This window comes from Epinephelus lanceolatus, chromosome 21 (assembly GCF_041903045.1).
Source record: "Epinephelus lanceolatus isolate andai-2023 chromosome 21, ASM4190304v1, whole genome shotgun sequence".
NCBI classification, from domain to species: Eukaryota; Metazoa; Chordata; class Actinopteri; order Perciformes; family Serranidae; genus Epinephelus; species Epinephelus lanceolatus.
This window is the reverse complement of record NC_135754.1, coordinates 23574609-23586513: the sequence shown is the minus strand read 5'-3', so window position 1 is coordinate 23586513 and position 11905 is coordinate 23574609. Positions and strand designations below refer to the sequence as shown.

At 41.1% G+C, this 11905-nt stretch overlaps 1 protein-coding gene across 2 annotated transcripts; it reads right to left on the bottom strand.

Annotated features, from left to right (window-relative positions):
* Positions 1-877: 877 nt before the first annotated feature.
* On the bottom strand, positions 878-10839 carry coasy (CoA synthase). Of its 2 annotated transcripts, none has more exons than XM_033610493.2 (10): positions 10730-10839; positions 7965-8723; positions 7627-7841; positions 5892-6023; positions 4763-4952; positions 4100-4164; positions 3917-4001; positions 3571-3668; positions 2206-2352; positions 878-2113 (listed from the first exon to the last, which is right to left on the bottom strand). In XM_033610493.2, the coding sequence occupies exons 2-10, from the start codon at positions 8647-8649 to the stop codon at positions 2027-2029; spliced, it is 1704 nt and encodes a 567-aa protein (XP_033466384.1). In that variant the 5' UTR covers positions 8650-8723; positions 10730-10839; the 3' UTR covers positions 878-2026. The 2 variants fall into 2 exon arrangements, with proteins under 2 accessions (XP_033466384.1, XP_033466385.1); XM_033610494.2 differs by having other exon boundaries at positions 10650-10824.
* Positions 10840-11905: the final 1066 nt, after the last annotated feature.

Genomic DNA, 11905 nt, shown 5'->3' with positions numbered 1-11905 from the left:
TTAATGTTTAAAAATAATTATGAAGTGAAGGTGAGAAAAGTCACACTGCAGCTGTTCAGCACGCACACCCATCCTTAAGACCTGTTATTATGGATCCCACTGTGTGCTGTGATTGGTGAGTACTTTGACGCAGGGTGAGGGTTAGGGGTAGTACAAGCTGATCTCGAATGCTCTGAGATTCAAGTGGTACATTTACAAGAAAAAAAACTTACAAATGTACCAACAGAAAGTTGTGACATAGTATGAAGAGCGACAGAGACCATCAAAGGAGTAAGATGTAGTGGGTGTGTGGTTTAAGTACAGGACTTCCTCACAGGAAACAGGGGTTTGTGTCCAGTGTTAGTTGACATTGGCTGATTTTTAGACGTGGATAACGTATTAGTTTCAGTTTAAGGGATGTATTAAGATGCTGAAAGCAATCTGTGTGCATGAACTTTAGCACAAGACGGTTTGCTGTGTCTCCCAGCACAGCCTCAAGAGCATGGAGGAGATACCAGGAGACAGTCTGTTACTCGAGGAGAGCTGGACAGGGCCGTAGAAGGGCATCAACCCAGCAGCAGGACCAGTATCTGCTCCTTTGTGTGAGGAGGAACAAGAGGAGCACTGCCAGAGCCCTACAAAATGACCTCCAGCAGGCTACTGGTGTGCATGTTTCTGACCAAACTGTCAGAAACAGACTGCATGAGGGTGACACGAGGGCATCGACTAGCATTCGCCAGAGAACGCCAGAATTGGCAGGTCCACCACTGGCACCCCGTTGTCCTCATAGATGAGAGCAGGTTCACACTGGGCACACTATGCAATGTACAAAAATAGAAATAAATCTGGTCCGTTGGCCCATGCCTTTAAATTAATGACAGAAAGCAGAGATCTCTCATGATTTGAAAACATATTATTTAATGTTACGCCAATTTATATAAGTATTCCACTGAGTTTCCAGATGACATGCAAGACAATTCTTACCAACTGTATGATCAAATGACATCATTATGGTATGGCTGAAGCAATGAAGGAGTATTTTATTCTCACAATGTAAACATATATTAGTTTCTACCCTGCTGTCCATTTTGGCTTTTCCAGGTACTTTCAGAAACAAATATCTGAATGTTGAGGTGAGCTCGTTCTTGACTGCAAGTCAAAGTTTTCCAAAGGATTTAATTTCCAGATAAATGTTTCAAAGCTGTAAAACCTTTCTTATGTCAGCTTGATTTACCTCAGTGTCCTATGTGTGTTGCCCTTATTATTTCCTATTAGTCATTGTGATTGTGTCAATCATTTTCAGCGCCCTGTGCGTCTCAACGTGACAGCTACACTGATAATGTTATAATATATCCTAACCTATTGCACATGTCTCTCTGATACAGTTTACCATGTTTGGTCATTCCTCACGCCACAGTGATTGTGAATTTGTTAGTATATTCTCCCTACCCTGAAACCACAAACATTTAATCCTATGATTTAACAGTTATACAATCTTTCACTATAGTATCTCACCTTTCCCTTATTGTTAGTTGCTTTTCTAAGCTACATTCATATCAATCCACAAAACTGTCCACAATATTGGACTTTGCTAAAAAGTTTGACCTTAAAATGATCTGAGATTGCTGACTGTTGGGCTTATCATTTAACAGCACCTATTTAAAGGCATGTCATTCATAAATAAAACAAATCTTTGGATGAAAACAGACCTACAATTCTTAGGATAATACAACATTTTATTAATCCCAAACATGAATTCCAGCTGTCAAATTCCAAATTTATTTTGTAAAGGATCATTTATGATTTTTTTCCCCCATCCATCCAACTTTTAACTCACAATCTTCAAATAAAACTAGACTTTAAAAACCCATGGAAAGTCAACTAGGCACTGAGTGTTGGTCAAAGAAGTGAGAGTGCTCGTTGGGTTTGCTGTGATGGCACAGTCACCATCCTCGCTTCTTTCTAAGGCAGGGTTTCCTTATGTGAATCAGTCATTTGTGCACTCATGTCCGTGGGCCTGACACATGCTTGTATCTGCATGCACAGGTCACAGCTGAGATGATGTAGTGACAGACACTTTTCCCTCTCGCTGCTGTTGGATTCTCTGCTGAAGAAGATTCCAAGCTTTCAGTACCTTTAAAATGAAAGACAATGGATCTTATTTCACAGAACTTCATGTCATGCAGATGTGTAGACCCTCTACTGATGGCATCATGAGTGTGTGACCTGTTTCCGTGTGACCTCCGGTTCCCACAGTGTGCTGAGCACCACATTGGCGTGTTCTACTTGCTTGCTGTTGGACCACTGGCTCTGCAGCCGGCGCAGGGCGTCCTCTGTGGACACACCGTCGCGCTCTGTGATCCTTAACACTGCCTGAGAGGACAGGTTAGGTTATCAAAGTGAGTGTTTATTTTAAGTAAGAAAAATTTATTCATACAGCTACATAAGAGGGAGCCTGACCGTGTAATGCTCCGTGAGTAAGAATGAGCATTTTAAACTGGATCCTAAACTCAACAGGGAGCCAATGAAGGGATTTTAATATTGGGGTAATATGAGAGCGTCTATTTGATCCAGTTAGAAGTCTGGCAGCAGCATTTTGAATTGGTTGTAGTTGAGCAAGAGCAGACAGACTCAGTGAGGAGAATAGTGCATTACAGTAGTGAATGCGAGATGAGATAAAGGCATATATAATCATTTCAAAAGCCATACATTTCTAAAGCCAGTGTGTATAGAATTTCAAAATGTCCAACTCTGGCGCCACCCAGTGGTGATATCTATTAAACAAACTATGGCTGACAGCAATGCGTGGTGATATCCACACACCCCTTCACCGCCAGAAGTGTAGCCAACATCACAAACCTTTGCCATCAGAACATTTTGAAAAAATGTGGTTTCAACTTTTGCAATACAGTCAAAGAAAAAAAAAGACTGGAAAATAATATGCACTAAAACTTCTTTAAAAACGTGGAAACTCTGACTCTTTTATGCTGCACACTAGTGCAGCGAGACACTGATTACGTTAACATGCACAAAATATTCCGTTTTTTTCCCCCTCTTATTCCAAAAAAGGAATATTCCTACTGAGCTGTTTACATGGCTAAGGACAAACGAATATTCCACTAATATTCCCGAAATGTGCGGCCTGCATACTCCGATTGACGCTCCCTAAAATGTCATTTATCACATCAAAATATGGTAAAGTGGAACAGCTGCAAGACACTTGTGCCATTTTGTTCCTTTGCATCAAAAAGTCAGCCTCCCTTTCTCATTCCTTCAACCGCCTTCTTGAAAAGGTCGGTGTTGCAATATTTGTGCATATCCAAACACCTATTAATATCCAAGTCTTTCATAATGTTTTTAAGTAGGTCTGTGTCTTCTTCTGGCCAGAAATGTGGGCTTTTCTTTTGGGCATGCATCTCTTCACCAGCCTTGAAAAGTGTTGGTCATTTGGCATGTGTTCAACGTATCCATGACAGCATAAGTAGCTGAACGTTAACAGGCAACATGGCCTGTGTCACAAACTACGGTAAAAAGCCAAGTTGAGACACATATTCTGAATGGCACTGAGGACTGCAGGTACAAAGATATTACCTCCTCCTCGGGGATGACGGTGACCCAGACCTCGTGGACCATGTCTGTCCAGCCGGCCTCCAGGAGAACTGCTGCGTCCAGCACACAAACCTGTTTACCTGCAGAGAGCAAAGTATCGCATGAACACTGGAAATCTATTTCCAAACAAAGCGATGGCACAGTTCCTTTGTCAGCAGAATCAGTACATTAGCCACATTAAAGGAAAAATGTAAGGAGAGGAAAAAGACTGCTACACAAGACAGAAAGCACTTTAACACCCTGTTGTATATGTACAGAAAATAAGGACATGATTACCAATATGCAGTTCTACGGTACTAAGATTAATAAATGTAAGTCCATACAGTACCTTCCTCTCTGGCTTGGCTGATCCTGTTCTTCACCAGAAGTGCAATCTCAGGCCAAACAATGTCTGTCAGGGCTTTTAACTGCTCCTGCACGAAAAACAGCATCTTCGGTAAATTGTACACAGAGGTGATGACATTTCAAACATCATGATGTGCTGAAACATTATTCATACTCATCATATTACCTGGTTTCCAAAAACCTTTCTTCCTAATGCTCGTCTGTTGATGGTTTTATCTTCATTCTGAAGATCTAAAAGTTCCAGAAAAAAATAATTATTGCACTGCAACACCTGAGATTTTATACAGCATAGTATTAACAAGAAATTATGAAAATCAAGCTATTGGGCAACCTGTTCTTGTGGTAGTCAGTGCAAATTATGCTACTCAGCATTTGTTTGCCATCATGCATATGTCTCAGACGCTGCTGATCAGGCAAAGAGTGTATTTTTTTAAACTTCAAGATAATGTCAAAATGCATTAACTGTTAAATCTGAAAAAAGGTTTAACTTATCATTATGAAGGAAAAGTGGATTGCACAATGTAATGGCTATAGAATAACGACACCATCGACTTTGATTGGTTCCTTATAAGCCTGGCTTTCACACATAAGCATGTTCCCTATGTCTGGAGTATGATTTGTGAGCTGGGGCATCTCTGTAGCACCACAACGCTTCAGTTATAATGGTATGTTGTGACACATTTTACCTTTATCAAAAAATTGCAGCTCCTGCATTCTGGACATTGCACTTGGCCATATTGAGATTCCATTTCGATTAATTTATGCATCTCTAACCATTGCCCAACCCTCCCAGTAATGCCATGTGTTCAGCACGCTTGTGTTCCCTCACCTGACCCGAATTCTTCCAGCACTCTGTGATAGGCTGCAGTGCCCGGCTGGTACACCTCATGGCCCAGCTTGTCACAGTCAATGCGGACGGCGCCCAAAGCCTCCAGCTGCCTGGCGATGGAGCTCTTTCCACTGCCGCTGCCTCCTGTCAGGCCGATCACGTATGGAAGGGGAGCGAGATGGGATGTGTCCTATAATGCAGAACAAACAGGAGATGATGAAAATCTTTTAATAATTCCATGTTGAAGAATAAATAAAGCAAATACTGCAGCACTACACATGAGAGCATTAAGAAGCAATGGATGGAGGCGATGAAGTGACAGAAATGTATATTTGCATTGGCGCCACAAATAGCTCCTAAAACAAGTCAGGCCTGCTCAGACGCAGTATACATCTCCACCCTCGCTGCAGGGGAGCTCACTGTCTCTTTGATAATAAAAATAACAGTCTGTATCAGCTGGAAACAACAGAGTGAACTCAATGTACTCGTTCACTTCCCAATCAAAGTCTGTTTCACACCTTCCTTTCTAGTGAACCTGCGAACTAATGGAACACTTAATGAACTGGTCCGTCTACTTCTAACATACACAACACACACAACTCTGTAGTCCTGCCTCTATTCATCTAGTAGCTGTTAATTAACACCTAACAAACACATTGTACTTTGGCATACGCTGTAAAGAAAAGCTGTTACTTTTTTACTTCGACAAGACAGTTTCTGTTATAAAAGTTAAACATTAAAGTTTCCAAAGACCAACATGTGTTTGACCTTGTTGCAAAATGCTCAGCTGCCTTTTCTTTCCTATGAAAAGACTATTCTTCACCCACTTAAACAATGTGGGAAAACAGCTGGCAAGTTAAATGTTTTGTTGTGTTGTGCAGCGAGTGAATAAAAATGAAACACACTTCAGGGCATGACTTGGCAATTACTTGTTTCGTGACTGTGGGCTGTGCAAAGCCTGTTTAACATTCGAAAAGGAATTTCAGTAAACAGGAATGAAAAGACTTTAACTGATTATCTTTATTAAGTTTATATATTTTTTTAATTATATATACCACTATTAGTCTCCTTTATCCTGCAGTGAAATAAATCCCTTATCAAAATATAAATATTTTTAACCATGACCTACTTTAGGCAGCTTCAGGAGGGTGCCCAGCAGACGAGATCGCAGACTGGAGGAGCTGATCTTCTCCTCCTCCGTCTCAGTGTGGTGGGCGTCTTTAAGCAACTGGATCTCATGGAGGACGAGAGCTGGAAGGCCCTGATTTAGACAGCAGAGAACACGAAACATCAAATATGTGCTAATGTGTGCCCACGCAAGGGTCGCCTGTATCTGTAGCAACAAGAGCTGTTTTCTGTGCTTTCCCTGAACTGCAATCCTTAAAAGTAAGAGACAAAATAAGAGGAAAAAATGACACTAGGGCTACATGATGTACCCATGACCATGTGTTTAAAGGAGCACCTGTGGCATATAATCTGATATAGTGGTAAAGATTTCTGCCCAACAAAACCTTTATTATATTACAAACACTGCTGTATTTGATTCAGCTGTAGACAATGACAAAACACTATTAATAGAGTTAACTTAAAGGGAAAGTTCACATTTATTGAAGTGGGGTTCCTTTGGCACTACATTCTTCTCTCAACCTTGGAACGTCTGTATTCCTACGCATAAGCACAACTATACCACACACTGTATTCTGCCACAGGTCAGCTGTTCAGGTGAGACTTTCTGCAGTTCTTGGAAGAAAGTTTTATTTATTCGTTTCATTTATATGCAGGTATTTAGCATAATTTTACCTGATGGTTGAGAACAGCAAATGTCTCTCTCAGTCACTTATACGCATTCTTGCACAGTTGGATTTATGCATAGGAATACCAAAGCTCAACTGACTGTCTGACGGCAAGGTATAGCAGGGAAAATATCTTCAGGAAAGTGGCCACTTAGACTGATGGTTATTTTTTAATCCACAGCAGCATATTGCTTAACTTTTGTGTTAGTACTCCTATCTGCTTCTCCAAACTTGGGGTGTGCCAACCTCCATCTACTGTGTGTGATACACTGACTATAGATCAGTGGTTGTCAAATGTTGCGATGAAAATCCTGGTGTGTCGTGGGAGTTTGTGATAACCACACATTATTTTTGCAATATTCAACTGGGCCTAACAAAAAGTTATGAATGAATTAATTGCCTAAATCATTATGTTGTGTGCACCCATTTCCTTATAAAGAAAGAGGCAAACTTTAGCTAAATAATGTTATTTAATTTGATTTAAAAAAAAAAAAACTTCACAAGAATTATTCTTTATTATTATTAAGAATTATTCTTATATATATAAGAATTATTCTTATTATAGCCGTTCATGCGTAAGAATTCCCTGATTGACAGCCAGTGTGCGGGACCGTGGGAGGAAGCCGGAGTGCCCAGAGAGAACCCATGCTGACACGGGCAAACTCCGCACAGAAAGGCTCCCAGACCCGGGATCGAACCAGCAACCCTCTTGCTGTGAGACGACAGTGCTAACCACCACACCACCGTGCCGCCCTTATGTCATGATAAGAGTGATAAAACACGTTATAGAAACGACTGTGCACAGATATAAATACAGGTGTGCCTTGAGATTTTGGCTTGTCCATTGGTGAGCCTTGGGCACAAAAAGTCCCACATCATAAAATCTGAATTATGCCTTTAATTTTGTCACTTTTCCAGTATATGTTTTTATGTATTCAAAAATATTGTTACAGTGAGCTGTATGGACTCTGTCCCAGTCCATTGTGGTACACAAAGTACTTAGACGCAGCCCAACCAACTGGGAGAAGTCAACAGGAAAGGAACAACCTGTACTGTTATTTTTTAACTTACGTTCTCAATCCGTTTCTTGTTGACCGCCTCGCCTCCCTTTCTGGTCTCCTCACTAACCACAATGCACTGCAGCAAGGGGTCAACCACAGACACTCCATAGGGGTCGTCCAGGGGCACGATCTCCACCTGCAGGGAGGGTTTGACATCATGCAGGAACTCCTGTAGTTTCTGTGCCCGCAGAGAGTAGGGCTGGACCAGCTCCTTTAGCACTTTTTCTAAAGGCGGGAACAAAAGGATGTCAGTGTGGCTGTCTTCTGATTGTTGTTTTCACAGCTCATCAAAATACGGAACATTAAACACACATTCCTAAATGGAAATACTGAAAATGAACTACTCACTTTTCAGCATTGCTTGGTCACACACACCAATAAGGAACCTTCTGTTAGCTAGCAGGCATGAGATGTTGAGCAGCGTCTTGTGGGCCCCATGGAGCCGGTCAAATGTCCCCCCTACCACCACATCACTGTAGGTCTCCAAAGGTTTCGCCTTTTCCCTGGGCTCTTTCAGCCCTTCCTCTTCCTCCTGCAGCTTCACTAGCTGCGGGTGAAGCAGCACTGAGGGGAGGGTGGGGCTACAGACGTAGCAGTGGCCTGTATACCTCTGCAGACACTGTGTGACCTGATGGGACTGACCTGGGTCCTGCAGAGGAAAGTCTGTTAGCACCACCTCCGGGGAGTGAGACAGAGATTGTGGTGTGGGGAAGGGGCAGTTTGGGGCCGCGGCCCCGCTGCTGGCAGCTGACTGAGCGCGCACATTGGTCAGCAAAACACGAACATCCAGATGCCCGCATATGTCAGCTGCATTGCTGTAAAGGCGGGATATGAGCGTAGACAGGTCCACTACTGGTGGAATGAAAACTGGCCGAGGCTGGCTCCCACTTCCCAGGTTCAGCCCGGGATGGAGGTGCACGTACAGTGTGCGCTCTACAAGCTGAGCAGCTGAAGTGAGCACTGGAGCGATGCGCAAGGGGAGGGTGTGGAGAGGAGACGTCAGCACAAGGATGCCCGTGCTGAACATGGACATGTTACTGGCTGATATCACGGTCAATCACAGCTGTCACAGTATCTGATGAGTCACTGTGAGGGGGTGGGTAAACACTGAAAGGGGTGGAAAGAGAAAGACATGTTAAGGTTTTGGATTACATTAGAACCAAACCAAATTACAAGGCTAACTACAGACTCTCTCAAGCAGTGGTGCTCATTCTTTTGCTGATTTGGTTTTGCAACACTGCTAAAATGTTGCAGAGTAAAAGGTATAATATGCAGGATTTTCGTGTGGCCGTGTATTTATCTGCAATAACTCTGCCCAAGGCATTCAAGAGACACAGTGCTGAAAAAACACAAATGCAAATGAATCTGGGGTTGGCTTTTACCTTTAATTTCACTGGCGAGTGTGTTTACAGACAGTAACCGAAAATCCTGCTTAGTATACCTTTAACATGCAAAGACATTTCTTTAAACAAAACACAGACAACATCAGGGGACGCAGCAACCCCTTACAGGACAGGTGTACACAGGGGAGTCTCTAAGATTTGATGACATTTGGGGCTTAGCCCTAACCGCTGTTGGGGGTCCAGAGGATCTTTTTTTTTTTAACCATTTAACATAGTTCCAATACAGAGTATGGGACTGATGTGTTGCACAGAGAGTTTATAGTTATTGCTAATATTCAACTCTTGTCCCTAGTTGGGCTTTTACATAAAAGGTTATTAAAAAAATACAATTTAAAACATCATACAAGCACAATACATTAAAACCATGGAAGGCACAAGCTCTATAATATTAAACAAGCTCTGTTGATGCATGTTTTCATACACTCTGGCACTTTATTTACATTAATAATACAAAAAAAATCCAAATGTGAATCAATTCATTTTCATTACGATTTAGAAAATGGTTTTGAGACCACCCAGCACCCTATTGCCAGCCAGATTTGGCCCGAGTGCTTCAAAGTAGGTATCACTGGACTACATCTGAGAGCAGCCCAGGACATGACATGTGAAGAGAAAATGCACAGTAAACTGAATCAACTATGAGACTCAATAGACTTTTAAACAAGGATATAATACATATCAAGTTACACTATAGTTACATTACATATCATTCATAGTATAAGTCATTCTTCTGCTGATAATTGCAACTCTTTAATTATTACTCCTGACTTGCTAAGAATATTATCAGCACTTTAGTAACACAAGTTGTTGTCCTGTCTAACACCCTAACCATGTTTATCACTGATGCATTACTATCAGCATGCTATGCATTGTTTGCATCCCTAATTAAGCCAGCAGAGCTTATCACTGTCTAAATTAGGGACAATATTATCAGCATTCTTGCAGTGTCTCTATGGGCCCTCTGTTATGTTTACCTGGTGTATTGTGTTGCAAGAATGGATCGATTGACCAACTTTTACAATAGGTTTCCTCTTTAAAATCTTCTGCTGATGTTGCATCTGTTACACTGAAACAAGCCAACACTGTCTCTTTACAACACTTGAAATTCTCCAGTAGAGTCACACCATAAGTGAATAAAGATAACATGTGCAAGTGATTGTCACACTACTCCTCCTCATCCAGCAAACAGAGAACATGGCCACACTATTGGCTGCACTGTCAGCCACTGACCAATCACCTAAGAGTATATGAGTGTGAACATACACTAAATATAAGAAGGGATTTGAGATGATAATTAACTAATGTTTAGCCCACTACCACTTCTTGCTAGCTAGCTAGCATGTTTTAGCTTTGACTGACCCGAAATGAACTCAAGTGTACTTAAAGTCGTAGCTAGCTAGCTTATAGTACTGCCATCACACTGCCTGTAAATAACGCACTAAAATCCACTGCAAGCTGACACTACAAAACTAAAATGAGAATCCTAAAATGACGATGATGATGTTACTTATTACCATATAATAACGGAGCAGTCTGTATCTTGTCCCAAACAACACTGGTGCGGCCCACAGAGCAATTACACTTCGTTTAAACTGCAGTTAGTTAACCTTGCCATGTAGCGCGAGCTCACCTGTGTGGAGTAAAGCTGCAGCGACGTAGATGTGAAGAACGGATAAATCATGAACTATTGAAGTATAACTGTCCACATACCTACTGAGGAGATCGTTTTCCTGATAATCTTCAACGAGGAACTGTCTTATCCAGTCCACTCCAGCCCAAATAGCTAAGCACCCACTAGTGGAAGTCACTTACACATGAACTGGGCTGGATTATCACGTGATATTTGGTGTGTATTCTGATTGGTTGAGGAGAAACGCGGTGGGGTCTGGGACATGTAGTCATGTAACACCACCAGGGAGCCACGGTGATTTAACCCGTTAGTGGGCGTCGTGAAATAAGCGACACAGGGACGAATTTTCTCGTGTTTTGTTGTACGGTTTGTTCTTATTTTGTTAGTACCCATTCTCTTCTTCGTCTTTCACTACTATTGTCTTATTTTTGTTCGTCTTTTAACTAGCTAACAGAAAATTTTAGGGAGCACTCTTTTAGGTAAGAGAAAAGCGTCTCATTTTCACAGTCCACTAATTGTTGTCCAACACGTTTTAAATTTGAGAAACATAAAAAAAGCAAGACTATAATATAATCAGTTTTAGACTATTTAGTTGTAGAGTAATTAGAATGGTTAAATTATCAAATTCATGTGCTAAAGAAATACAATTATTAATGGTTAAATCTGCTCACCAGACATTTACTGTACTCAAGTACAAATTTGAAGTACTTTTACTTGAGTATTTTAATCTCACACCACCTTCTACCTCTACTCCACTACACTTCAGAGGGACATATTGTATTCTTAGTTCCAGCTTTTCAGATATGAAGACATGCTGCATTTCCTTTAAATTAATTGAATTACTTTGATTTATTAAATTGACTTAATTGCTTTGTACGTAAATACATTTTTCTGATTCTACTCACATACTTTTACTTACGTGGACTTTTTACAATAATGGACTATTTTTTTATTTTTTATTTTTTGGACAGTATTGCAGTAATACATTTACAAAGGCAAATTATCTGAATACTCCCTCCACCACTGTTGCTAACAAAACACTTACAGCAGCACAAATGTTGTGCCATTGTTAGGTTTTCGATTTTCACAGTCTGGAAAATCATGTCTATTTTGTTTTTACTAAATGTATCTAATAGTACCTTGATTTCACTACTGCTGAAGTTCTTTACAGCCTTTTGTTTAATTCTTGGGCTTTTTTTTAGAGTGTGTGCACACGGCACAGTGCCTGTCCTTATGTAGTGTTTAGGGGGCGTTAC

What these genes read in the sequence shown, in the direction of transcription:
- coasy (XM_033610493.2), bottom strand. Translation starts at nt 8,649, where the DNA reads ATGTCCATGTTCAGCACGGGCATCCTTGTGCTGACGTCTCCTCTCCAC. An exon ending in CCCTCCTGAAGCTGCCTAAA is followed by an intron (nt 4,953 to 5,891) that starts GTAGGTCATGGT and finishes TCTGCATTATAG; the next exon opens with GACACATCCCATCTCGCTCC. An exon ending in CCGTCATCCCCGAGGAGGAG is followed by an intron (nt 2,353 to 3,570) that starts GTAATATCTTTG and finishes CTGTCCTCTCAG; the next exon opens with GCAGTGTTAAGGATCACAGA.